Below are 25,692 nucleotides of genomic sequence, written 5' to 3'. Positions count from 1 at the left end.
AAACAATGCTCTTCTTCCTCAGTCATTCTGTCTCGTTTCCAGTCCAAATATCTAAATACTCTTAAATCAAGAAGATTTACTAAATCAGTAAAACCACATGAGATATTTTTTCCTTGTTATCTTAAAAATAAAATCACAATGAAGTGAGTGATCTAGTAGTAAAATGACATAAGATATTACTTATTAGATTTAGGAATTTTTAGATATTTAGACTAGAAACAAGAGCATTTTTTGCAGTGTAGGAGTAAAATGTTCTATATATCAGGCGAATGATATATGAACAACCCGTCAGGATACAGATATGAATAAAACTGTAAAGTTTGGTGTGTGTGAAAAGATTTCTGACTCAAATGTACAGACACTAATCGATAAAGTGCACTGAAATATTTACATTTATGCATTTGGCAGACGCTTTAATCCAAAGCGACTTACATTGCATTCAAGATATACATTTTTTACATTATTGTCAGTTCTTGCTTTCCCTGGGAATCGAACCCATGACCTTGGCGTTGCTAGCGCCACGCTCTACTAGTTGAGCTACAGGAAAGCTTTATCAACAGGAAATAAACACTTGAAGGGGTGCTTTGGATGTTCTTTCCACTCGTCCGAAAGAAGAAGCAAACATATTCGCTGGAGTTTAACGATCTCCACAGCGAAATTCTGCTTCACTCAGTCAATCAGTCTGTGTCTCCACAAGCCAGTTGTATTTTTTGTGTGATAAATCTGCCCTGATCAAACCTTCAGCGACGAATTTACACGAATGCAACACTGATCTCCGCCTTATAGGTTGCAACGGTCATTTATTCTGCAAGCAGTGTGACAATCGGGAGAATGTTACAGTATGTACAGTATTGTGTTGCTTTAAAAATCTAATGTGAATTCAGATTACAAAGAGTTCACCAAAACCATCTAACGAAGTGTTCATCGTAAATGAAGTCGGTGTGCCACCTACAGGCCTTATGGGTGAAGTGTAGGTTGGTAAAGAACATGCAAAATGGCCATAACTATTACTCTTTTTTATAGAATAATCGTGATTATAATTTTGAGCAAAATACTCGTGATCATCAGTTTAACATTATCGTGCAGCCCTAACACACACACACACACACACACACTCACCCTTGCGTCAGCTGGGAGGGCGTTATGATCGTTGGGTTCAAACCCAGATTAGCTCCGCCCAGTCCTGTTCCCGTCAAGAGAAACTGCCCCGCCCCCTGCGTGACCGTGGTTGCCGTGGAAACTGCCTCCTGTTTCACCGCGGTGACGGACGTGCTCAGTGACGGTGATGTCACAGCAGGGGCGGGCGCCATGGAGATGACCGATGGCGTGTGTGATGTCACCTGAGCCAGAGCGCCACCTACAGCACACATCCATTAAACATGAGCTCACAAGAGGAAAACAGAGGAGCATGAAACTGGGAAAAGAGGAGGAACGCACCACTGAGCGTGAGGTTTGAGATGCTGCTGGCGTTCAGTGGGACTACAGAATTCACCGTCAGTGTGTTTGTGCCGCTGGACACCTGAACACAAGTAATCACTCGTCAATAATCACTCACTTCACTCGTCTGCAGATACGGTTTAAGTACAGATGTGAGTGTGAGACTCATATGGTGTGTGACTGTAGGATGTGAAGTGACTGGTTCATACGGTGTGTGACTGTGGGATGTGAAGTGACTGGTTCATACGGTGTGTGTGGGATGTGAAGTGACTCTGGTTCATACGGTGTGTGAGTGTGGGATGTGAAATGACTCTGGTTCATACGGTGTGTGTGGGATGTGAAGTGACTCTGGTTCATACGGTGTGTGAGTGTGGGATGTGAAGTGACTCTGGTTCATACGGTGTCTGAGTGTTGGATGTGGTGTCTGAGTGTTGGATGTGAAGTGACTCTGGTTCATATGGTGTGTGAGTGCGGGATGTGAAGTGACTGGTTCATACGGTGTGTGAGTGTGGGATGTGAAGTGACTCTGGTTCATACAGTGTGCGAGTGTGAATGTGAAGTGACTCTGGTTCATACAGTGTGTGAGTGTGGATGTGAAGTGACTCTGGTTCATACGGTGAGTGTGGGATGTGAAGTGACTCTGGTTCATACGGTGTGTGAATGTGAAGTGACTCTGGTTCATACGGTGTGTGGATGTGAAGTGACTCTGGTTCATACGGTGAGTGTGGGATGTGAAGTGACTCTGGTTCATACGGTGTGTGGATGTGAAGTGACTCTGGTTCATACGGTGTGTGGATGTGAAGTGACTCTGGTTCATACGGTGAGTGTGGGATGTGAAGTGACTCTGGTTCATACAGTGAGTGTGGGATGTGAAGTGACTCTGGTTCATACGGTGAGTGTGGGATGTGAAGTGACTCTGGTTCATACGGTGTGTGGATGTGAAGTGACTCTGGTTCATACGGTGAGTGTGGGATGTGAAGTGACTCTGGTTCATACGGTGAGTGTGGGATGTGAAGTGACTCTGGTTCATACGGTGAGTGTGGGATCTGAAGTGACTCTGGTTCATACGGTGAGTGTGGGATCTGAAGTGACTCTGGTTCATACGGTGTGTGAGTGTGAATGTGAAGTAACGCACCGCAGTGTTGGCGCTACTGTAGATGGCTTTGATGGCTGATGTGGACGATACGCCGCAGCTGCTGGGAGGATTGATCCTCTTCTCCTTCTGTCTGCGGTTACAGAACCAAACTCGCACCACTTCCTTCTCCATGCTGAGCTGATCTGCAATCAGTGTGATCTCCTCTGACGACGGCTTCTGACTCTGCTGCAGGTCACAAAAAAAGGCTTCATCTCATCACGCCCTTCACAGGACACAATGACTAATTAAAATGCTCCGTCACTAAATTAATTTAAAGGGATAGCTCACTCAAACATGAAAACTCTATCATTTACTCACTCTCAGGTTGTTCCAAACCTGTGAGTTTCTTTCTTCTGCTGAACACAAAATAAACGATCTGGTGTAGTTTACGCCAACGCCAGAAGTGAATCTCGTAAACTACACCAGATCGTGTGTTATTGACCTTACGGGAAGTGAAGTGTGTGAAGGCTGGTGGATATAGCGCTGTATTTGAGGTAAAGTGATATAAATACGGCTCGATTTCTCACACTAACGGATGGTTTTGTGTCTTCAGATATCAGTGTGTGGTCATGAGCCACAGGGCTCTGTGTGTGTGTGTTCTCTAAGCAGGTTTCTTTTGCTCTCATAGAGTCGTTCCCCGTTCACATCATTATGACCGACACACAGCAACGGCTGAGTTAAAAATCTTCATTGGTGTTCTCCTGAAGAAACACACACACCTATGATGCCCTGGGGTCAGCAGATGATCATCACAGGCTCGTTTAGGGGGGAACTATCCCTTTAATGGAAGAGAGATTGGGTCAGTGTTGCTGCCCTCTAGTGGTCATCAGACTCAGCTCACCTCCAGAAAGCTTCTCTCCAACGCCACCCGAATGCTGGTCTCGATGCTGGTCCGCTTCTTCCGCCGCCGGTTCAGACTCTCGCAGAGACCCGGAGACATTTCGCTCGCACTCGACCCCACGCAGTCAGCCGTCATGTTCTCTGAGGAAAACAGAGCGGGAAAGCCTTATTCAGCCTCTGTTTATACTGCAAAAACTGCTCTTCTTATTTAGCATTTTTGTCTTGTTTCCAGTCCAAATATCTAAAAATTCTAAAATCAAGATGCATTTACTAGATCAGTAAAACGACAGGAGATATTTTTGCTTGTTTGCTTAAAAATAACTCAAAATGAAAAGAGTTTTTGCTTAAAACATGCAAAATGATCTGCCAATGGGGTGAGAAAAATAATTTTGTTTCTTGTTTCCGTCCCAAACAGAATTAAGATTATTTTTCTCACCCCATTGGCAGATTATTTATCTTATTTTAAGCAAAAACTCTCTTCATTTTGAGTTATTTCCCCAAAACAAGACAATTACTTTTGCTTGTCTAGTAAATACTTCTTGTTTTAAGAATTTTTAGATGTTTGGACGAGAAACAGGACAAAAATACTACATTAGAAAAGCTTGTGCAGCATCTAACCTGCGTCGTTGAGCCATTTCTCCAGCAGTGGCTTGAGTTTGCACATGTTTTTGAAGCTCAGGTTCAAGGCCTCGAACCTGGAGATGGTGGTCTGGCTGAAGTCATTGCCGTAGAGTTTCCCCATCGCCAACCCCACGTCCCCCTGAAACACAGCGGATCGCACACGTTAGCGTCACGCTACACACACACACACACACACACACAGCCCCTAAACCTACCCATCACACACACACACACACAGCCCCTAAACCTACCCATCACACACACACACACACTGCCCCTAAACCTACCCATCACACACACACACACACACACACACACACACACACACACGTCTATATTACCAAGAGGGGACTATCACTCTACACTATCCAAGAGGGGACCTGTGTTTCTAGTCATTTTGAAGAAACAAAAATCACATACAAAATTTTCTTTTAAGGTCCTTATTCATAATATAACTTCAAATAAGCATTTTTTTATTTTTTTAAAAATATGCCAAGAGGGGACCTGAATGATGTCTACCTATCCAACAGGGGACCTCCATAGACTCTAATGGAGCTGTGTGTGTGTGTGTGTGACCGATGTCTACCTATCCAACAGGGGACCTCCATAGACTCTAATGGAGCTGTGTGTGTGTGTGTGTGACCGATGTCTACCTATCCAACAGGGGACCTCCATTAGTCTGCAGTGGAGCTGTGTGTATGTGTGTGTGTGACCGATGTCTACCTATCCAACAGGGGACCTCCATTAGTCTGCAGTGGAGCTGTGTGTGTGTGTGTGAATGTGAAGTGAGCTGGCAGTCAAGTCTGTCTTCATTTTATATATATATATATATATATATATATATATATATTATATATATATATGCATTTGGCATATATATATGCCATCTCCACCATTACATGTCTTTACAAATAAATAACATAAATGCAGTTAAGCTTCGTACAGACTATATAATGTGTCAAGTAATAATATGTCTTTTTATAATAACTGTGTTCTTTTGAATGTACTGAGAAGTATTTATTTGTAACCTAAAATATACTTTAATACTTTAATTTATTTTGAAGCTTATTTTTAAATATATTTATTACACAGTCGCAATAAAGTTACAAGATGTAACATCAAGTAACACACTACACTTAGTTAGTCCACAAGTCTTCTTGTGCTTTAGTATGTTAGTCAACACATTAAAATAAGTTAACTTGTTTACACAGGCATCTGGTATCACAATAGGCACACACACACACACACACAAACACAATATACCTTAGACATAATACCTAATACATTACAGAAAAGTCATTTCTTTAAGAAATTCATTCTCTGTTGTGTCATCATAATTACAGTATATGATCAGTCCACATCTCTCATTTAAGATTATTGTCAGGTACACCAATGCATTTACATTATTGAATATTACAGGTCATTATTGAATAGTGATTACGTTACACACACACTGACTCAGGTCCCCTGTTAGATAGTAAATCACGACGCCTGTGTGTTTGCTGTGACATTTCTTATCATCACAAACACACTGCTAAGATTTAGAGTTTTTACAGCCATACCTGAGTTTAAAGGGTTAAATCAAGCAGAAATAGCTCTCTAATGTATTAATTGCAGGTCATTATTGAATAGTGATTACGTTACACACACACACTGACTCAGGTCCCCTGTTAGATAGTAAATCACGACGCCTGTGTGTTTGCTGTGACATTTCTTATCATCACAAACACTGCAAAGATTTAGAGTTTTTACAGCAATAACTGAGATTAAAGGGTTAAATCAAGCAGAAATATCTCTCTAATTTATTAATTGCAGGTCATTATTGAATAGTGATTACGTTACACACACACTGACTCAGGTCCCCTGTTAGATAGTAAATCACGACGCCTGTGTGTTTGCTGTGACATTTCTTATCATCACAAACACTGCAAAGATTTAGAGTTTTTACAGCAATAACTGAGATTAAAGGGTTAAATCAAGCAGAAATAGCTCTCTAATGTATTAATTGCAGGTCATTATTGAATAGTGATTATGTTACACACACACACTGACTCAGGTCCCCTGTTAGATAGTAAATCACGACGCCTGTGTGTTTCTCTCCTCAACCCCCACAACCCCCCACTCACAATTTACATTTCAATAAGGGAAGACTTGAAAAACCAGTTTGTGAACCACAGGCCAATAGAGCTCAAACTACCAATGTGGCAGAACCCTTCTCAAATAAACTAGAGAAGATGCTGGGATTCGCCCTGCCAAATTAAACTAAATTACAGTTTTTACAATCGCTAGGCCACATTTCTCAATACTTTGGTCATTTTCAAAATCCTTCACACAGTTCTCCAAACCAACTTTCTGCTTCACAGCAGTTATTTCACATTCAAAATCCACAAAAACCAACAAAACACTTAATTCATGTCTCAAATCAAGTGCCAATGATCCACAGTTTAGCTTGCACAGACTGGAGTTGTGATCACTGTGTGAAGAGTTGAAAAAGTTGAAAAAGTGTGTTTATTATTGAGAAATGTTTTGTAAAAGAACATTTTATATCACAGCTTAACTGTGGATCAACATTGCTTTAGCAAAAAATGCATTCAATGGCAACATCTTTCAATTTACCTGAAATCTTTTCTCACTTTGACACAAACACAATCAAATCTTTGTTCTACAGGCCAATCCGCACATCCTTACATGCTGTTTTCCAAAGTGTTAAACTTATGGACAAAACAATAACATAATACAAAACTGAATGAGACAGCAATTTACAACATGTATACAGTAATACTGTAATGCAATTTATACTGCTAAAAAAATCAAACACTATCAAAGCAACTTTGATGAAACTGAACACCAACACAAGTGTTAGGCCATTACCATCCATTCAAAAGAGGAAACTTAGGAATAATGTTGTACTGTAATGTAAGCATGCAGTGAATTATAAGCAGTAGAGTGTCATTCTAGTTTTGTAAAGACATTTTAATTGTATAATGTTCCTGATGTTAGTGTTGGATAAACCTGTGCCGTGCTCTGTAAGAATGAGTTGATTTGTAAAAGTAAAATTAACTGCTGTGAAGCTGAAAGTTGGTTAGCAAATTTATAAACTCCTCACTCAGTTCTCCTAAATATTGGGAAATGTGTCCTAGCGATTGTAATTTCATTTCATCATGTAATTTCACTTTATTTTTGGCAGTGTATTTGGTCTAGGACACAGGTAACAGTAGTGAGGTTCTGTGTATCACCTGCGAGAGTCTTCATGCATTGAAATGTAAATTACTGGTGGGGGGTTGAGCAGCAAACTCAACACACACACTATTCTCTATTCCAATATCAAGAGCACATCTAAACCACTAGCCCAAACACATTACAAGTGAAAGCACAAATAAATACAAAAGATATGATACACATGAAATAAACAGTGCTTTTCAGGACGGTCTGTCAGTAGTTGTAATATAACACTGTATTGTCCTCACTGTAAAAAAATAAAATAATAAAAAAAAAATATATATATATATATTTTATAAGTTAATAATTTTAAAGTTACTTTTTCTCAAAGTGTATGTTCACTTAACTGAACCTACTATGACATAAGCAACTATGTTTACTGGGATACTTCCTATTTTTTTTAAATAATTTTGCATTCATTTGTCCACTTAAGAGTAAAAAGTCCTGAAAGAGAGCTCAGTTTAGCATTCGTGGACTGTCATAGATCCAGCTTTTGGGGCGTGTGCTTCAGGTGTTCACGCATATAGCACGTGAGTAATGAAGAGCCTTCTGAAGCAAAGTGGCACGTTTGTGTAAGAACAATGTCCATATTTTAAACTTTATAGACTAAACAAACTATTTTTATTGAAAGAAATTGTGTTTTAGTGTTATTATGAAAAGAGTAACCCCTGACGCTAAGTTTTGTTTAGCTCTATCTTCTCTCTTCAGTGTTTGTCAGTGCATTCATGGGTGAAGAAGGGTTACTCTTTAAAGGACAACTCCGGTGAGAAATGACCCTATAGGGGTAATTAACAGATGGTTACAGAGTAGATCGTTCTCTGGGATGCGTTTTCATGAAAATCAAGTGTAAAGAGTTTTATCTCTAAAAACAGATTTGAGTGACGAACGCTGTGCTAAGTGATGAACTGTGACTTGGAATCTCATATGGGCCGTTGTTTCCCAACCCGTTCTCACTCCCAAGGCGTCAAAATCCGAAGCATAGTCAAGTGCCTTCCGCGTCACAATTAAGACGCTAAAGGTGCCCCTGGGCGTCATTTTGCGACGCGCTGGGTGCTCCATTCATTTCAATGAGAAACCTTTGGCGTCATAAACAGACGCATTTAATTATTTGCGTTTATAAAAGCAGACATGATTTTATTAATATTTAAAGGCTACTTTTATATTTTGGAGCAACTAACTCCACTCCTACCCTAAACCTACCCATATCTAAACAATATAAAACACATAACAGGCAAATAAATGTACAGTCACAGGTATTTATTGCAAAATCTGACCAAAGCAGTATAAAAGTATTAACTCATGTTGCATTCCAAGTCTTCTGAAGTCAGACGATATCTTCATGTGAAGAACAGAGTCGATCTTGATGTTTTAATCGCTGAAATGATGATCCCGCTGCCCCGTGAACGAACTCATTCATTTCTCATTCAAATAATTCAAAAGACTCCTGAGCATGACGCAATCGGTCACAAGACACACGAGAGCCAATGACATTTTACAATCAATGCTGACGTAATGACGCAATTGGTCACAAGACACACGAGAGCCAATGACATTTTACAATCAATGCTGACGTAATGACGCAATTGGTCACAAGACACACGAGAGCCAATGACATTTTACAATCAATGCTGACGTAATGACGCAATTGGTCACAAGACACACGAGAGCCAATGACATTTTACAATCAATGCTGACGTAATGACGCAATTGGTCACAAGACACACGAGAGCCAATGACATTTTACAATCAATGCTGACGTAATGACGCAATCGGTCACAAGACACACGAGAGCCAATGACATTTTACAATCAATGCTGACGTAATGACGCAATTGGTCACAAGACATACGAGAGCCAATGCAATTTCACTATGAAATCTCACGTAACCGGCGCCAATATTTGAAATTTGATTGTGTTTGTTGATGATCTTCTGCGGATGGAGATCGCTTTTGGGGATTTTCTTCATACAAATCAATCGTTTGGCCTCAGAAAACTTGGATTATTTAACTTTTTTGAATAACTTGTGTATGCAGTCGTATATGTCAGGCTATATCCTGTGTTTTATATCATGTTCAGACAAATGGGTAGGTTTAGGGATGGGATGGGGTTGGGTTACATGTTAAGCATGTCTAAATAGCGTAAATAAAATAAATGTAAATAAAATTATGCTTGCTGATTAAATTGAAAAACACACTCCAACATGTCATAATGGCAAAATTATAAACTAATACAATTTCACCATGAAGATAACATTACTAATACCCAGCGCGTCTGTGTATGACGCCAAAGGTTTCTCACTGAAATGAATGGAACACCCAGCGCGTCGAAACATGACGCCTTGGGGCACCTTTAGCGTCTCTATTGTGACGCGGAAGGCACTTGACCATGCTTCGGTTTTTGACGCCTTGGGAGTGAGAATGGGTTGTGTTTCCGGAAGAAAGCACTGAATGCAGTAGAGAAAAAAAAAGAAAAAAAAGTCCATGTAATTAGATTTCACAAACTTAATTCCTATCGACCAGCTCACTTAGCACAGCGCTCGTGGCTCGACTAGTCGAGACTGTTTTCCAAGATGGCTGCAGTCTGTAAATGTGTAATGTACTGTCTTTAGAAAGTATCTTCTTATTAAACCGTTTGTACTCTAACAAGTTCTCAATGCTGCGGTTTGCATGTAGGGATCCTCATTATGCTGCCGTGTTAGTGGTATTAACTAGCGATTTAATTTCACTTATTCCATGCCCCATAGACAAACATTATAAGCTAATCTGTGTTTAGAGATAAAACTCTTTAAATTCGATTTTCATGAAACCGCATCCCAGAGAACGATCTACTCGGTAACCATCTGTTAATTACCCCTAGGGTCATTTCTCACCGGAGTTGTCCTTTAAGCGCAATGTGATTCGTGTGGCACTGAAAACCGAAAGCTAGTATTTTAGTCTATGGATCAGTTACTGTGTGGATCAGTTATATGATGGTTAGATGCACTTTTATGGACCGACAAGGCACTGGCATTTTAAAGCTGGGAAGAGCCAGTGTTGTGTTGTGTTTTCGTGTATTTTTATTTTTCACAGCTCTGGATATCATTATGGTGATTGTTAAACACACAGAACAATTCACTACATGATTTCATGGTGAAATGTGTTTTTTTTATGTTAATTTTCAAATTTAAATGTTTTACTTAATAGTACTTCATAGTACTGTATGTAAAATATGATTCTTATGATTTTTTTTTTTTTAGTTCTTTTTAAAAAAAAAATTACTTGAAAGAAAAAGCTAATGGAGCACTTTCATTTTAACTTATATAAACTATTATAATTTATTTTACCGGAAAGTTTAAAGCTAATAACCATTAATATTTGAAGTATTTGAAGTGCAGTGTTATGTTAAATATCATATTTGTCCTAAAAAGTAAATGTAATGTTTGTTACCTCGATAAATTTAAGGTCATTCCTATTTTTTGTTTTATGTTGTATTATATTAACATTAAAAGCACACTGTTTTTTCACCAAAATTACAGTAAAGGGTAAAAAAAACTGAATTACCAAACATTTTAACGGAAAAAAAGGAATCTGCAAAAATTAAAACGGAAAAAACGGAATTTGCAAAAATTTAAACGGAAAAAACGGAATTTGGGAAAAAATAAAACGGATTTTATAGGGCCCTAAAAACCCAGTTTGTGAACCAAAGGCCAACCTAGAGGAAAGGAAAATCAAACCTGAGATCTCCTTCTCAACTCACATCTTTCTCCTAGACAGAAATGAGATCAAGTGAACATCAAATTGAGACATAAGGCTAAGTCTCCTGCTTCTCACATGTTTATCCTGAGACAAAAAAATGACATTCTCTCATGTTTATCTCCTCTAAAGTTTCATAAGAGATCTCAACAACATCACATACTATGCTCTGATTTGTCTCCTTGGCTAGAGAGACTGGATTGCTCATATGTGTCTCCTCTAAAGTTTCAGAAGGGATCTCAACAGCATCACACGCTGTGCTCAGACTCTTCTCTTCAGCTCGATACTCTGGAACTCTCACTTTTGCCACCTCTAAAAAGTTTCATAAAAGATCTCAATAACATCACACACTGTGCTCAGACTTTTCTCCTTAGTCAAAGTCTCTGGCACTCTCAAATTTGTCAAACAAATGTTGGTCACTTTTTCAAAACTCTTCACACAGTGATCACAACTTCAGTCTGTGCAAGCTAAACTGTGGATCATTGGCACTTGATTTGAGACATGAATTAAGTGTTTTGTTGGTTTTTGTGGATTTTGAATGTGAAATAACTGCTGTGAAGCAGAAAGTTGGTTTGGAGAACTGTGTGAAGGATTTTGAAAATGACCAAAGTATTGAGAAATGTGGCCTAGCGATTGTAAAAAATGTAATTTAGTTTAATTTGGCAGGGCAAATCCCAGCATCTTCTCTAGTTTATTTGAGAAGGGTTCTGCCACATTGGTAGTTTGAGCTCTATTGGCCTGTGGTTCACAAACTGGTTTTTCAAGTCTCCCTTATTGAAATGTAAATTGTGAGTGGGGGGTTGTGGGGGTTGAGGAGAGAAACACACAGGCGTCGTGATTTACTATCTAACAGGGGACCCGAGTCAGTGTGTGTGTAACGTAGTCACTATTCAATAATGACCTGCAATTAATACATTAGAGAGCTATTTCTGCTTGATTTAACCCTTTAAACTCAGGTATTGCTGTAAAAACTCTAAATCTTAGCAGTGTGTTTGTGATGATAAGAAATGTCACAGCAAACACACAGGCGTCGTGATTTACTATCTAACAGGGGACCTGAGTCAGTGTGTGTGTAACGTAATCACTATTCAATAATGACCTGCAATTAATACATTAGAGAGCTATCTCTGCTTGATTTAACCCTTTAAACTCAGGTATGGCTGTAAAAACTCTAAATCTTAGCAGTGTGTTTGTGATGATAAGAAATGTCACAGCAAACACACAGGCGTCGTGATTTACTATCTAACAGGGGACCTGAGTCAGTGTGTGTGTGTAACATATTCACTATTCAATAATGACCTGCAATTAATACATTAGAGAGCTATCTCTGCTTGATTTAACCCTTTAAACTCAGGTATGGCTGTAAAAACTCTAAATCTTAGCAGTGTGTTTGTGATGATAAGAAATGTCACAGCAAACACACAGGCGTCGTGATTTACTATCTAACAGGGGACCTGAGTCAGTGTGTGTGTAACATATTCACTATTTAATAATGACCTGCAATTAATACATTAGAGAGCTATCTCTGCTTGATTTAACCCTTTAAACTCAGGTATTGCTGTAAAAACTCTAAATCTTAGCAGTGTGTTTGTGATGATAAGAAATGTCACAGCAAACACACAGGCGTCGTGATTTACTATCTAACAGGGGACCTGAGTCAGTGTGTGTGTGTAACGTAATCACTATTCAATAATGACCTGCAATTAATACATTAGAGAGCTATTTCTGCTTGATTTAACCCTTTAAACTCAGGTATTGCTGTAAAAACTCTAAATCTTTGCAGTGTGTTTGTGATGATAAGAAATGTCACAGCAAACACACAGGCGTCGTGATTTACTATCTAACAGGGGACCTGAGTCAGTGTGTGTGTAACATATTCACTATTCAATAATGACCTGCAATTAATACATTAGAGAGCTATCTCTGCTTGATTTAACCCTTTAAACTCAGGTATTGCTGTAAAAACTCTAAATCTTTGCAGTGTGTTTGTGATGATAAGAAATGTCACAGCAAACACACAGGCGTCGTGATTTACTATCTAACAGGGGACCTGAGTCAGTGTGTGTGTGTAACGTAATCACTATTCAATAATGACCTGCAATTAATACATTAGAGAGCTATTTCTGCTTGATTTAACCCTTTAAACTCAGGTATTGCTGTAAAAACTCTAAATCTTTGCAGTGTGTTTGTGATGATAAGAAATGTCACAGCAAACACACAGGCGTCGTGATTTACTATCTAACAGGGGACCTGAGTCAGTGTGTGTGTAACGTAATCACTATTCAATAATGACCTGCAATTAATACATTAGAGAGCTATTTCTGCTTGATTTAACCCTTTAAACTCAGGTATGGCTGTAAAAACTCTAAATCTTAGCAGTGTGTTTGTGATGATAAGAAATGTCACAGCAAACACACAGGCGTCGTGATTTACTATCTAACAGGGGACCTGAGTCAGTGTGTGTGTGTAACGTAATCACTATTCAATAATGACCTGCAATTAATACATTAGAGAGCTATTTCTGCTTGATTTAACCCTTTAAACTCAGGTATTGCTGTAAAAACTCTAAATCTTTACAGTGTGTTTGTGATGATAAGAAATGTCACAGCAAACACACAGGCGTCGTGATTTACTATCTAACAGGGGACCTGAGTCAGTGTGTGTGTGTAACGTAATCACTATTCAATAATGACCTGCAATTAATACATTAGAGAGCTATTTCTGCTTGATTTAACCCTTTAAACTCAGGTATTGCTGTAAAAACTCTAAATCTTTGCAGTGTGTTTGTGATGATAAGAAATGTCACAGCAAACACACAGGCGTCGTGATTTACTATCTAACAGGGGACCTGAGTCAGTGTGTGTGTAACGTAATCACTATTCAATAATGACCTGCAATTAATACATTAGAGAGCTATCTCTGCTTGATTTAACCCTTTAAACTCAGGTATTGCTGTAAAAACTCTAAATCTTTGCAGTGTTTGTGATGATAAGAAATGTCACAGCAAACACACAGGCGTCGTGATTTACTATCTAACAGGGGACCTGAGTCAGTGTGTGTGTGTAACATAATCACTATTCAATAATGACCTGCAATTAATACATTAGAGAGCTATTTCTGCTTGATTTAACCCTTTAAACTCAGGTATTGCTGTAAAAACTCTAAATCTTTGCAGTGTTTGTGATGATAAGAAATGTCACAGCAAACACACAGGCGTCGTGATTTACTATCTAACAGGGGACCTGAGTCAGTGTGTGTGTGTAACGTAATCACTATTCAATAATGACCTGCAATTAATACATTAGAGAGCTATTTCTGCTTGATTTAACCCTTTAAACTCAGGTATTGCTGTAAAAACTCTAAATCTTTGCAGTGTGTTTGTGATGATAAGAAATGTCACAGCAAACACACAGGCGTCGTGATTTACTATCTAACAGGGGACCTGAGTCAGTGTGTGTGTAACGTAATCACTATTCAATAATGACCTGCAATTAATACATTAGAGAGCTATTTCTGCTTGATTTAACCCTTTAAACTCAGGTATTGCTGTAAAAACTCTAAATCTTTGCAGTGTGTTTGTGATGATAAGAAATGTCACAGCAAACACACAGGCGTCGTGATTTACTATCTAACAGGGGACCTGAGTCAGTGTGTGTGTAACATATTCACTATTCAATAATGACCTGCAATTAATACATTAGAGAGCTATCTCTGCTTGATTTAACCCTTTAAACTCAGGTATGGCTGTAAAAACTCTAAATCTTAGCAGTGTGTTTGTGATGATAAGAAATGTCACAGCAAACACACAGGCGTCGTGATTTACTATCTAACAGGGGACCTGAGTCAGTGTGTGTGTAACATATTCACTATTCAATAATGACCTGCAATTAATACATTAGAGAGCTATCTCTGCTTGATTTAACCCTTTAAACTCAGGTATTGCTGTAAAAACTCTAAATCTTAGCAGTGTGTTTGTGATGATAAGAAATGTCACAGCAAACACACAGGCGTCGTGATTTACTATCTAACAGGGGACCTGAGTCAGTGTGTGTGTGTAACGTAATCACTATTCAATAATGACCTGCAATTAATACATTAGAGAGCTATTTCTGCTTGATTTAACCCTTTAAACTCAGGTATTGCTGTAAAAACTCTAAATCTTTACAGTGTGTTTATGATAAGAAATGTCACAGCAAACACACAGGCGTCGTGATTTACTATCTAACAGGGGACCTGAGTCAGTGTGTGTGTAACATATTCACTATTCAATAATGACCTGCAATTAATACATTAGAGAGCTATCTCTGCTTGATTTAACCCTTTAAACTCAGTTATTGCTGTAAAAACTCTAAATCTTTGCAGTGTTTGTGATGATAAGAAATGTCACAGCAAACACACAGGCGTCGTGATTTACTATCTAACAGGGGACCTGAGTCAGTGTGTGTGTAACATATTCACTATTCAATAATGACCTGCAATTAATACATTAGAGAGCTATCTCTGCTTGATTTAACCCTTTAAACTCAGGTATTGCTGTAAAAACTCTAAATCTTTGCAGTGTGTTTGTGATGATAAGAAATGTCACAGCAAACACACAGGCGTCGTGATTTACTATCTAACAGGGGACCTGAGTCAGTGTGTGTGTGTAACGTAATCACTATTCAATAATGACCTGCAATTAATACATTAGAGAGCTATTTCTGCTTGATTTAACCCTTTAAACTCAGGTATTGCTGTAAAAACTCTAAATCTTTGCAGTGTGTTTGTGATGATAAGAAATGTCACAGCAAACACACAGGCGTCGTGATTTACTATCTAACAGGGGACCTGAGTCAGTGTGTGTGTGTAACGTAATCACTATTCAATAATGACCTGCAATTAATACATTAGAGAGCTATTTCTGCTTGATTTAACCCTTTAAACTCAGGTATTGCTGTAAAAACTCTAAATCTTAGCAGTGTGTTTGTGATGATAAGAAATGTCACAGCAAACACACAGGCGTCGTGATTTACTATCTAACAGGGGACCTGAGTCAGTGTGTGTGTAACGTAATCACTATTCAATAATGACCTGCAATTAATACATTAGAGAGCTATTTCTGCTTGATTTAACCCTTTAAACTCAGGTATGGCTGTAAAAACTCTAAATCTTAGCAGTGTGTTTGTGATGATAAGAAATGTCACAGCAAACACACAGGCGTCGTGATTTACTATCTAACAGGGGACCTGAGTCAGTGTGTGTGTAACATATTCACTATTCAATAATGACCTGCAATTAATACATTAGAGAGCTATCTCTGCTTGATTTAACCCTTTAAACTCAGGTATGGCTGTAAAAACTCTAAATCTTAGCAGTGTGTTTGTGATGATAAGAAATGTCACAGCAAACACACAGGCGTCGTGATTTACTATCTAACAGGGGACCTGAGTCAGTGTGTGTGTGTAACGTAATCACTATTCAATAATGACCTGCAATTAATACATTAGAGAGCTATCTCTGCTTGATTTAACCCTTTAAACTCAGTTATTGCTGTAAAAACTCTAAATCTTTGCAGTGTGTTTATGATGATAAGAAATGTCACAGCAAACACACAGGCGTCGTGATTTACTATCTAACAGGGGACCTGAGTCAGTGTGTGTGTAACGTAATCACTATTCAATAATGACCTGCAATTAATACATTAGAGAGCTATTTCTGCTTGATTTAACCCTTTAAACTCAGGTATGGCTGTAAAAACTCTAAATCTTAGCAGTGTGTTTGTGATGATAAGAAATGTCACAGCAAACACACAGGCGTCATGATTTACTATCTAACAGGGGACCTGAGTCAGTGTGTGTGTGTAACGTAATCACTATTCAATAATGACCTGCAATTAATACATTAGAGAGCTATTTCTGCTTGATTTAACCCTTTAAACTCAGGTATTGCTGTAAAAACTCTAAATCTTTGCAGTGTGTTTGTGATGATAAGAAATGTCACAGCAAACACACAGGCGTCGTGATTTACTATCTAACAGGGGACCTGAGTCAGTGTGTGTGTGTAACGTAATCACTATTCAATAATGACCTGCAATTAATACATTAGAGAGCTATTTCTGCTTGATTTAACCCTTTAAACTCAGTTATTGCTGTAAAAACTCTAAATCTTTGCAGTGTGTTTGTGATGATAAGAAATGTCACAGCAAACACACAGGCGTCGTGATTTACTATCTAACAGGGGACCTGAGTCAGTGTGTGTGTAACGTAATCACTATTCAATAATGACCTGCAATTAATACATTAGAGAGCTATTTCTGCTTGATTTAACCCTTTAAACTCAGGTATTGCTGTAAAAACTCTAAATCTTTGCAGTGTGTTTGTGATGATAAGAAATGTCACAGCAAACACACAGGCGTCGTGATTTACTATCTAACAGGGGACCTGAGTCAGTGTGTGTGTAACGTAATCACTATTCAATAATGACCTGCAATTAATACATTAGAGAGCTATCTCTGCTTGATTTAACCCTTTAAACTCAGGTATTGCTGTAAAAACTCTAAATCTTTGCAGTGTTTGTGATGATAAGAAATGTCACAGCAAACACACAGGCGTCGTGATTTACTATCTAACAGGGGACCTGAGTCAGTGTGTGTGTGTAACATAATCACTATTCAATAATGACCTGCAATTAATACATTAGAGAGCTATTTCTGCTTGATTTAACCCTTTAAACTCAGGTATTGCTGTAAAAACTCTAAATCTTTGCAGTGTTTGTGATGATAAGAAATGTCACAGCAAACACACAGGCGTCGTGATTTACTATCTAACAGGGGACCTGAGTCAGTGTGTGTGTGTAACGTAATCACTATTCAATAATGACCTGCAATTAATACATTAGAGAGCTATTTCTGCTTGATTTAACCCTTTAAACTCAGGTATTGCTGTAAAAACTCTAAATCTTTGCAGTGTGTTTGTGATGATAAGAAATGTCACAGCAAACACACAGGCGTCGTGATTTACTATCTAACAGGGGACCTGAGTCAGTGTGTGTGTAACGTAATCACTATTCAATAATGACCTGCAATTAATACATTAGAGAGCTATTTCTGCTTGATTTAACCCTTTAAACTCAGGTATTGCTGTAAAAACTCTAAATCTTTGCAGTGTGTTTGTGATGATAAGAAATGTCACAGCAAACACACAGGCGTCGTGATTTACTATCTAACAGGGGACCTGAGTCAGTGTGTGTGTAACGTAATCACTATTCAATAATGACCTGCAATTAATACATTAGAGAGCTATTTCTGCTTGATTTAACCCTTTAAACTCAGGTATTGCTGTAAAAACTCTAAATCTTTGCAGTGTTTGTGATGATAAGAAATGTCACAGCAAACACACAGGCGTCGTGATTTACTATCTAACAGGGGACCTGAGTCAGTGTGTGTGTAACGTAATCACTATTCAATAATGACCTGCAATTAATACATTAGAGAGCTATTTCTGCTTGATTTAACCCTTTAAACTCAGGTATTGCTGTAAAAACTCTAAATCTTAGCAGTGTGTTTGTGATGATAAGAAATGTCACAGCAAACACACAGGCGTCGTGATTTACTATCTAACAGGGGACCTGAGTCAGTGTGTGTGTAACGTAATCACTATTCAATAATGACCGGCAATTAATACATTAGAGAGCTATTTCTGCTTGATTTAACCCTTTAAACTCAGTTATTGCTGTAAAAACTCTAAATCTTTGCAGTGTGTTTGTGATGATAAGAAATGTCACAGCAAACACACAGGCGTCGTGATTTACTATCTAACAGGGGACCTGAGTCAGTGTGTGTGTAACGTAATCACTATTCAATAATGACCGGCAATTAATACATTAGAGAGCTATTTCTGCTTGATTTAACCCTTTAAACTCAGTTATTGCTGTAAAAACTCTAAATCTTTGCAGTGTGTTTGTGATGATAAGAAATGTCACAGCAAACACACAGGCGTCGTGATTTACTATCTAACAGGGGACCTGAGTCAGTGTGTGTGTAACGTAGTCACTATTCAATAATGACCTGCAATTAATACATTAGAGAGCTATTTCTGCTTGATTTAACCCTTTAAACTCAGGTATTGCTGTAAAAACTCTAAATCTTTGCAGTGTGTTTGTGATGATAAGAAATGTCACAGCAAACACACAGGCGTCGTGATTTACTATCTAACAGGGGACCTGAGTCAGTGTGTGTGTGTAACGTAATCACTATTCAATAATGACCTGCAATTAATACATTAGAGAGCTATTTCTGCTTGATTTAACCCTTTAAACTCAGGTATTGCTGTAAAAACTCTAAATCTTTACAGTGTGTTTATGATGATAAGAAATGTCACAGCAAACACACAGGCGTCGTGATTTACTATCTAACAGGGGACCTGAGTCAGTGTGTGTGTGTAACGTAATCACTATTCAATAATGACCTGCAATTAATACATTAGAGAGCTATTTCTGCTTGATTTAACCCTTTAAACTCAGTTATTGCTGTAAAAACTCTAAATCTTTACAGTGTGTTTATGATGATAAGAAATGTCACAGCAAACACACAGGCGTCGTGATTTACTATCTAACAGGGGACCTGAGTCAGTGTGTGTGTAACGTAATCACTATTCAATAATGACCTGCAATTAATACATTAGAGAGCTATTTCTGCTTGATTTAACCCTTTAAACTCAGGTATTGCTGTAAAAACTCTAAATCTTTGCAGTGTGTTTGTGATGATAAGAAATGTCACAGCAAACACACAGGCGTCGTGATTTACTATCTAACAGGGGACCTGCATCATTTTGTTAAACATAAATAAATCAAAAGTGGTTAGTTTAAAAAGCTCAAATGTATAAGGTGGTAAGATGGGCCTTTTATATGGGCCAAAAGTCACACATTATTTTTACAAATACTTGGCTAAAATAAAATGTTTTTAATAATGTCTATGTTAACACTTGTTTAAAAGAACTTTAGATGCAAAGTTTGTCCCATTTACCGTACCTTTTTTTTTATATATATAAATAAAATAATGCATTATTTTTCAATAATTATAGGCCACTGTCATTAAAATGTTATATATATATACACAGAAACAAAAAATGTTTACAAAAGCATTGAATGAGATCCCTTAATAATTTAATAAAGTTTTACGGCCTGTCCACGGCCATGATGGATGGTATTTACTATATTTATTTGTAGAAACTGAGGACACACACATTTTGATGGCAGATGTATTTCTAATTACATCCTGGTTGTTTAGATTTTTTAATCGTTTTTTCTTGGATCCTGTAGTATTTAATTTTAAAGTAATGCAAAGTTTGAAACTAGTCAGGGTATTTAGTAAAGAGATATAATCTATATAATGTTTGTTCCTTTAGTAAGCAGTCTGTTAAACAGCAGCTCTAGAGTCAGAGGACAGCAGGCCATTCAAACAATAGAGGAGTGTGTGTGTGTGAACGACGTGTGTTTAAGGGCTATTACAGTTCCTGCTCCAGCCTACAGGGGAGCTGCTGAGCATGGCCTTAAACACACACACACTCTTAGGTCCCCTCTTGGTCAAAATTTTTAAAAATTCACCAGAGTGTTGTTTCTTGATTTTAACATGATTTAAACACACACACCTGTAGGTCTCTACTTGGTCAAACATTTAAAAAATCACCAGAGCATTTTAGTGTTTTACTTCATTTTCACATGATTTAATGCATGACCAACAGGGGACTTGAAAAATGTCCCCTCTTGGCTCAGAGGTCCCCTGTTGGTGAGTGTGTAACGACGCCAAGGTCCCCTGTTAGATAGGTAGACAAGTACACACACACACACACACACACACACACACACACACACACTGCCCCTAAACCTACCCATCACAGGAAACATTCTGCATTTTTACTTTCTCATAAAAACTCCTCCTGTGTGATTTATAAGCCTTTTGTAAAGTGGGGCCATGGGTAATGTCCTCATATTTCACCCTCTCCTGTAATACCTGTGTCATACCTAGGGATGGGTACCGAAACCGGTATTAAACGGGCCCCAGGGGGGAGTTTTGAAAGACCGTTGTATCGATAAGCTCGGACGCTATCGGTTCTGCTGTTGGTACTTTTGAAAATACACGTGACGAGAGAGAGAGAGAGAGAGAGAGAGAGAGAGAGAGAGAGAGAGAGAGAGAGAGAGAGAGAGAGAGAGAGAGAGAGAGAGAGAGAGAGAGACAAACGACAGCCGAGGACAGAACCAAACATTCAAACATAACCTGGTTACACTTTAGATCTGCGATAGCCTAATTTTATTTTAGATTTTGGCTTCCAAAGATTATAATAATAATAATAATATTTATGTCTAGCGCAACTTAATTCCCTTTGCAGCATTAGCCAACGCTGTCATTTCTCCATAAAACTCAAACGCAATGACAGAATCAGCACGATCAATGGTTTTAAAATACAGTCTAGCTACTGCTGGTAAATTGTGGGACGCGTTTAATAATTAAAAGAGCGATTAAAAGCACAAAAATGTGCACAAGAGATTGTTCCCAAGTCGGCGCGCGCTCCGAAACAGCCGCAACGAGACGAGCAAATTACACTTTCGGTTTCACACTCGCGTCTAAACGATCAAATGAACACACACATCTGTGTCAAAATGACCGGCTTGGAGAGTCTCTTAAACACAGTTTGTGTCTAAAATGGACGTAGTTATTATGGATATAGTCGGGAGAAAGTGTAGTGCATCTGCCTATTATCAGTCGCCTATAGAGCTGCACATCTGTCTTAAAGAGGCAGCGGTGTAAATAAACATGCTGACGAATTACTGCGAATTAAACAACCAAATGCAGAGAGAAAATCACTCACAGCTCTTGAATGAATAACTTCAGCTTTAATAAGCATTAATTTATCCTATTTATGATAAACTATGCAGTGTTATTTTACATTTGATTACTAGAATTCTTCCTGAAATCAAAGCACTGTGCAGGCCTATATAATGTGTATCTTTGTTAATTGTGTGTGTGTGTGTGTGTGTGTGTGTGTATAAATAATCTCAAAAAGTACCGATAAGAATACCGTTAAAGTACCGGACCGATAAGCAGTATAATTAAGAGTAGTAATACCGTTAAAATCTTAACGATACCCATTCCTAGACATACCCATGTCATTATACACATGTACTGATATTACACAAACACACACACACACACATGTGGAGGATGCGGCTCACCTGAGTGAAGCCCAGCTTGATGCGTCTCTGCTTGAAGCTCTTGGCGAACTGTTCGAGCTCCTCCAGATCGCTGGCCTCTTCCACACACGAGACATCCACGCGCTTCGCATTCTGATCCGCCGGAGACGGCATGGCCGCGATCTTCCGCGTCGGTGTGGCCGCCTGAAAACATCAGACAAACATCAGACAGACAAACATTAGACAGACAGTTACTTACACTGCAAACAATGCTCTTCTTACTCAGTATTTTTGTCTTGTTTCTAGTCCAAACATCTAAACATTCTTAAAACAAGAAGTATTTACTAGACAAGCAAAAGTAATTGTCTTGTTTTGGGGAAAATAACTCAAAAAGTTTTTGTTAAAATAAGATAAATAATCTGCCAATGGGGTGAGGAAAATAATCTTGTTTTCTGTTTGAATTAAGATTATTTCTCTCACCCCATTGGCAGATTATTTATCTTATTTTAACAAAAACTTTTTGAGTTATTTTCCCCAAAACAAGACAATTACTTTTGCTTGAAAAAATGCTTTTACATTTTTTAAATTTTAAATGCTTTAAAGCATTTTTGCAGTGTTTCCACTAAAACACTAGACACTAAAATTTCGATCCAAGTTATTCAACAAAATATCCATCCTCATCCTCAGAATATGAGTCTGCTGCTCATTGGGCTGTGATTATGGGGCGTTTCAACCCAACCAGGAAAGCCCTCGATTGGTCAGACCGACAACCAATCAGAGCAGCGGAGCGACGCATAACATTAGTTGTCAAATGTCAACAGAGCTCAACTGCACTGTGTTGCCAAGTCTGCAGTTTTCCCGCGGGTTCTTTTCCATGTCCGAGTGTTGAAGAGACCTCAATTATGGGATATATAGACCCAGGAATGCAGATTTTAAGGAGGCAACCTTGCCAAAATAACACACATTTTACCCCCAAAACGCCATTTTTTTTCCGGAGAAAAAAAGGACTCGGCCTTAAGCATGTTCATTTCTCCTTTAGATGAGTAAATGAGTAAGATTTTTGAGTAAAAATTAAGTATGTGCTTGTCCGGAAAGAAGTTAGATGTGTGTGTGTGTGTGCTGTAGTGAGAATATTACTTCAGAATAAATCATTTAGTGTTTTGACATTAAAAATCTGCATATTTGTGATATTTTTACCTTTTATAAAGGGCATTTCCCCCTAAATGTATTAAATAAAGGCTATGCTTCAGGTTTTCAAAAATTACAACTGCATGAGATTTGTATTTTGGAATAAACAAAAGAAATGTTGAAAAGTATTTGAAACTAAACCACCAGTAGGTGGCAGCAGGTGAGTCAGAATGAGTGAGTCATTGAGTCGATTCATCAAAATGATTCATTCAAGAATGAGGCAGTCGTTTACGAACAGGTCATTGAATCTTTGATTAAACCGATTCATTCAAACACGGAAACATTCATTAACACACACACACACACACTGTTGCTGTGAGATGCGTTACGGTTCTGCTGTTTGGATCTATTTTCGCTGCTGAAATAGAACAAAAACAGTCAATATTGCATCTTAAATGTAAGTGATTAATGTGAATTAATAGTTTATGGAGCTGTCATATGAAATCAGTGTCATTTTCAGTCATGATGGTGTTCAGGAAAACACACTCTTGGTTGTGTGATGTTGTTTAACTGTATCATATGTTATAAATATAAAAACTCCACATGTTGAATGTATAGCTCAGTTTCTCAGTGTCTCGTGTTGAGATTTCTCCTCGAGAGGCTGCGGAGCGTCAACAGCGCCACCTTCAGTTCATTATATATTACACTATTATCCACTATCCATCGCCACTTACTCTAAACTAATGATCATTCTTGCATTTTGGTGTTATTTTTTTGTTATTCGTGTTTTAATCCGCTTGTCCGTCGGGTCTGTAATATTCTCTTTCACTTCACCACTGGGCGAGTGTTAATGTCGAGCCCTGTGATATGATATATTATCAATGTTGTAAACCTGTGATAGTTTTTTCAGGGGTCATTGATGAGTGAGTAGCGGATTTCTCAGACCTGTGTGGTGAGGGCGAGGCTGGCTTGACTTTGAGGTAGTTGAGTCAGGATATTCTGGGCTTGCAGGAGACCTGGGAGCGAGAGGAGAACAGGACGGGTCAGAAACGCTGAGGGGCATTAGCATTAGCATTAGCATCCGCATCGGTCAAACAGACACACTCGTACCGGTCTGACCCTGAGGAGACGGAGAGAGGATGAACTGGGGCTGAAGCTGAGGGCTGAGCGAGTGACCTGGCTGGACCAACACAAACTGCTGTAGGTTCAGACCCTGCGGCTGCGGAGAGAGGGAGAGAGCGAGAGAGAGCGAGAGAGAGCGAGAGAGAGCGAGAGAGAGCGAGCGAGAGAGAGAGAGAGAGAGCGAGAGAGAGCGAGAGAGAGAGAGAGAGAGAGAGAGAGAGAGCGAGAGAGAGAGCGAGAGAGAGAGCGAGAGAGAGCGAGAGAGAGAGCGAGAGAGAGCGAGAGAGAGCGAGAGAGAGCGAGAGAGAGCGAGAGAGAGAGAGCGAGAGAGAGAGAGAGAGAGCTGTGTACATTAATCATCAATGATTGAAATCGTTATGATTTTATAATGTTTCTGAAAGAGTCTCCATTACTCCAGTGTAAAACAGCTGTTCTCTATATGAAAACACCAATCAGGCATAACATTATGACCTCTCTGATGGACTCCTCTAGACCCCTGAAGGTATCCGGCACTAAGATGTTAGAACCATCAGAACCAGCATTAACTTCTGGAGCAGTTTGAGCTCCAGTAGCTCGTCTGTTTGATCGGACCCTACGGGCCAGCCTTCGCTCCCCACGGTCATCAATGAGCCTTGGCCGCCCATGACCCTGTGGCCGGTTCTCCACTGGTCCTTCCTTGGAGCACTTTTGATAGATACTGACCACTGCAGACCGGGAACAGCCCACAAGAGCTGCAGTTTTGGAGATGCTCTGACCCAGTCGTCTAGCCGTCACAATCTGGCCAAACTCGCTCAAATCCTTACGCTTGCCCATTTCTCCTGCTTCACACACATCAACTCTGAGGACGAAATGTTCACTTGCTGCCTAATATATCCCACCCACTAACAGGAGCCGTGATGAAGAGATCAGTGGTATTTATGGTGTTATGCCTGAGCGGTGTATATTCAAGGAAGTTTGACAGTATGAATGCATGCAGTGGAATCTGATTGGACGAGAGAGGTGTCAATCACTTACAGAGGCGATCTGAATGGGCTGGGAGAGGGTGATGGGCGTGGCCGCGGAGGCGGAGATATTGGCTCCATTGGTGCTGTTCTGCTGACCTGCCGACTGTTGAACGGCTGCGATGAGCTGAGCCTGAGTCTGCTGCAACAACAACTGCGCTGGGGTCAGACTCAACTGCACACACAACACCGATCAAATAAACTTATTATTTAAAGCGTTAGTTCTCCCAGTAGTGCAAATAGTGTGATTAATTCCTCCTGTGGTTGGCCAGCCGTCAGACCTCCGCTCATCT

General features: G+C 39.0%; 1 protein-coding gene and 1 non-coding gene across 2 annotated transcripts in view; both read right to left on the bottom strand.

Moving 5' to 3' along the window:
• The window catches only part of pou2f1a (POU class 2 homeobox 1a), a 43,782-nt gene that overhangs the window by 2,936 nt on the left and 15,154 nt on the right, over positions 1–25,692 (bottom strand). The window contains exons 4-12 of the mRNA XM_067442337.1: positions 25,413–25,574; positions 24,387–24,495; positions 24,222–24,292; positions 22,191–22,352; positions 4,031–4,172; positions 3,414–3,553; positions 2,573–2,758; positions 1,438–1,519; positions 1,120–1,357 (exon numbers count right to left, since the gene is read on the bottom strand). Of these exons, the coding sequence (XP_067298438.1) occupies positions 1,120–1,357; positions 1,438–1,519; positions 2,573–2,758; positions 3,414–3,553; positions 4,031–4,172; positions 22,191–22,352; positions 24,222–24,292; positions 24,387–24,495; positions 25,413–25,574 (1,292 nt within the window). The remainder of the gene's footprint in view (positions 1–1,119; positions 1,358–1,437; positions 1,520–2,572; positions 2,759–3,413; positions 3,554–4,030; positions 4,173–22,190; positions 22,353–24,221; positions 24,293–24,386; positions 24,496–25,412; positions 25,575–25,692) is intronic.
• Positions 475–549, bottom strand: trnaa-agc (transfer RNA alanine (anticodon AGC)). The gene has a single exon. It is a non-coding gene; the product is annotated as a tRNA-Ala (tRNA).

Source organism: Pseudorasbora parva, chromosome 4 (assembly GCF_024679245.1).
Source record: "Pseudorasbora parva isolate DD20220531a chromosome 4, ASM2467924v1, whole genome shotgun sequence".
Classification (NCBI taxonomy): domain Eukaryota; kingdom Metazoa; phylum Chordata; class Actinopteri; order Cypriniformes; family Gobionidae; genus Pseudorasbora; species Pseudorasbora parva.
This window is presented reverse-complemented; position numbering and strand designations above follow the sequence as displayed.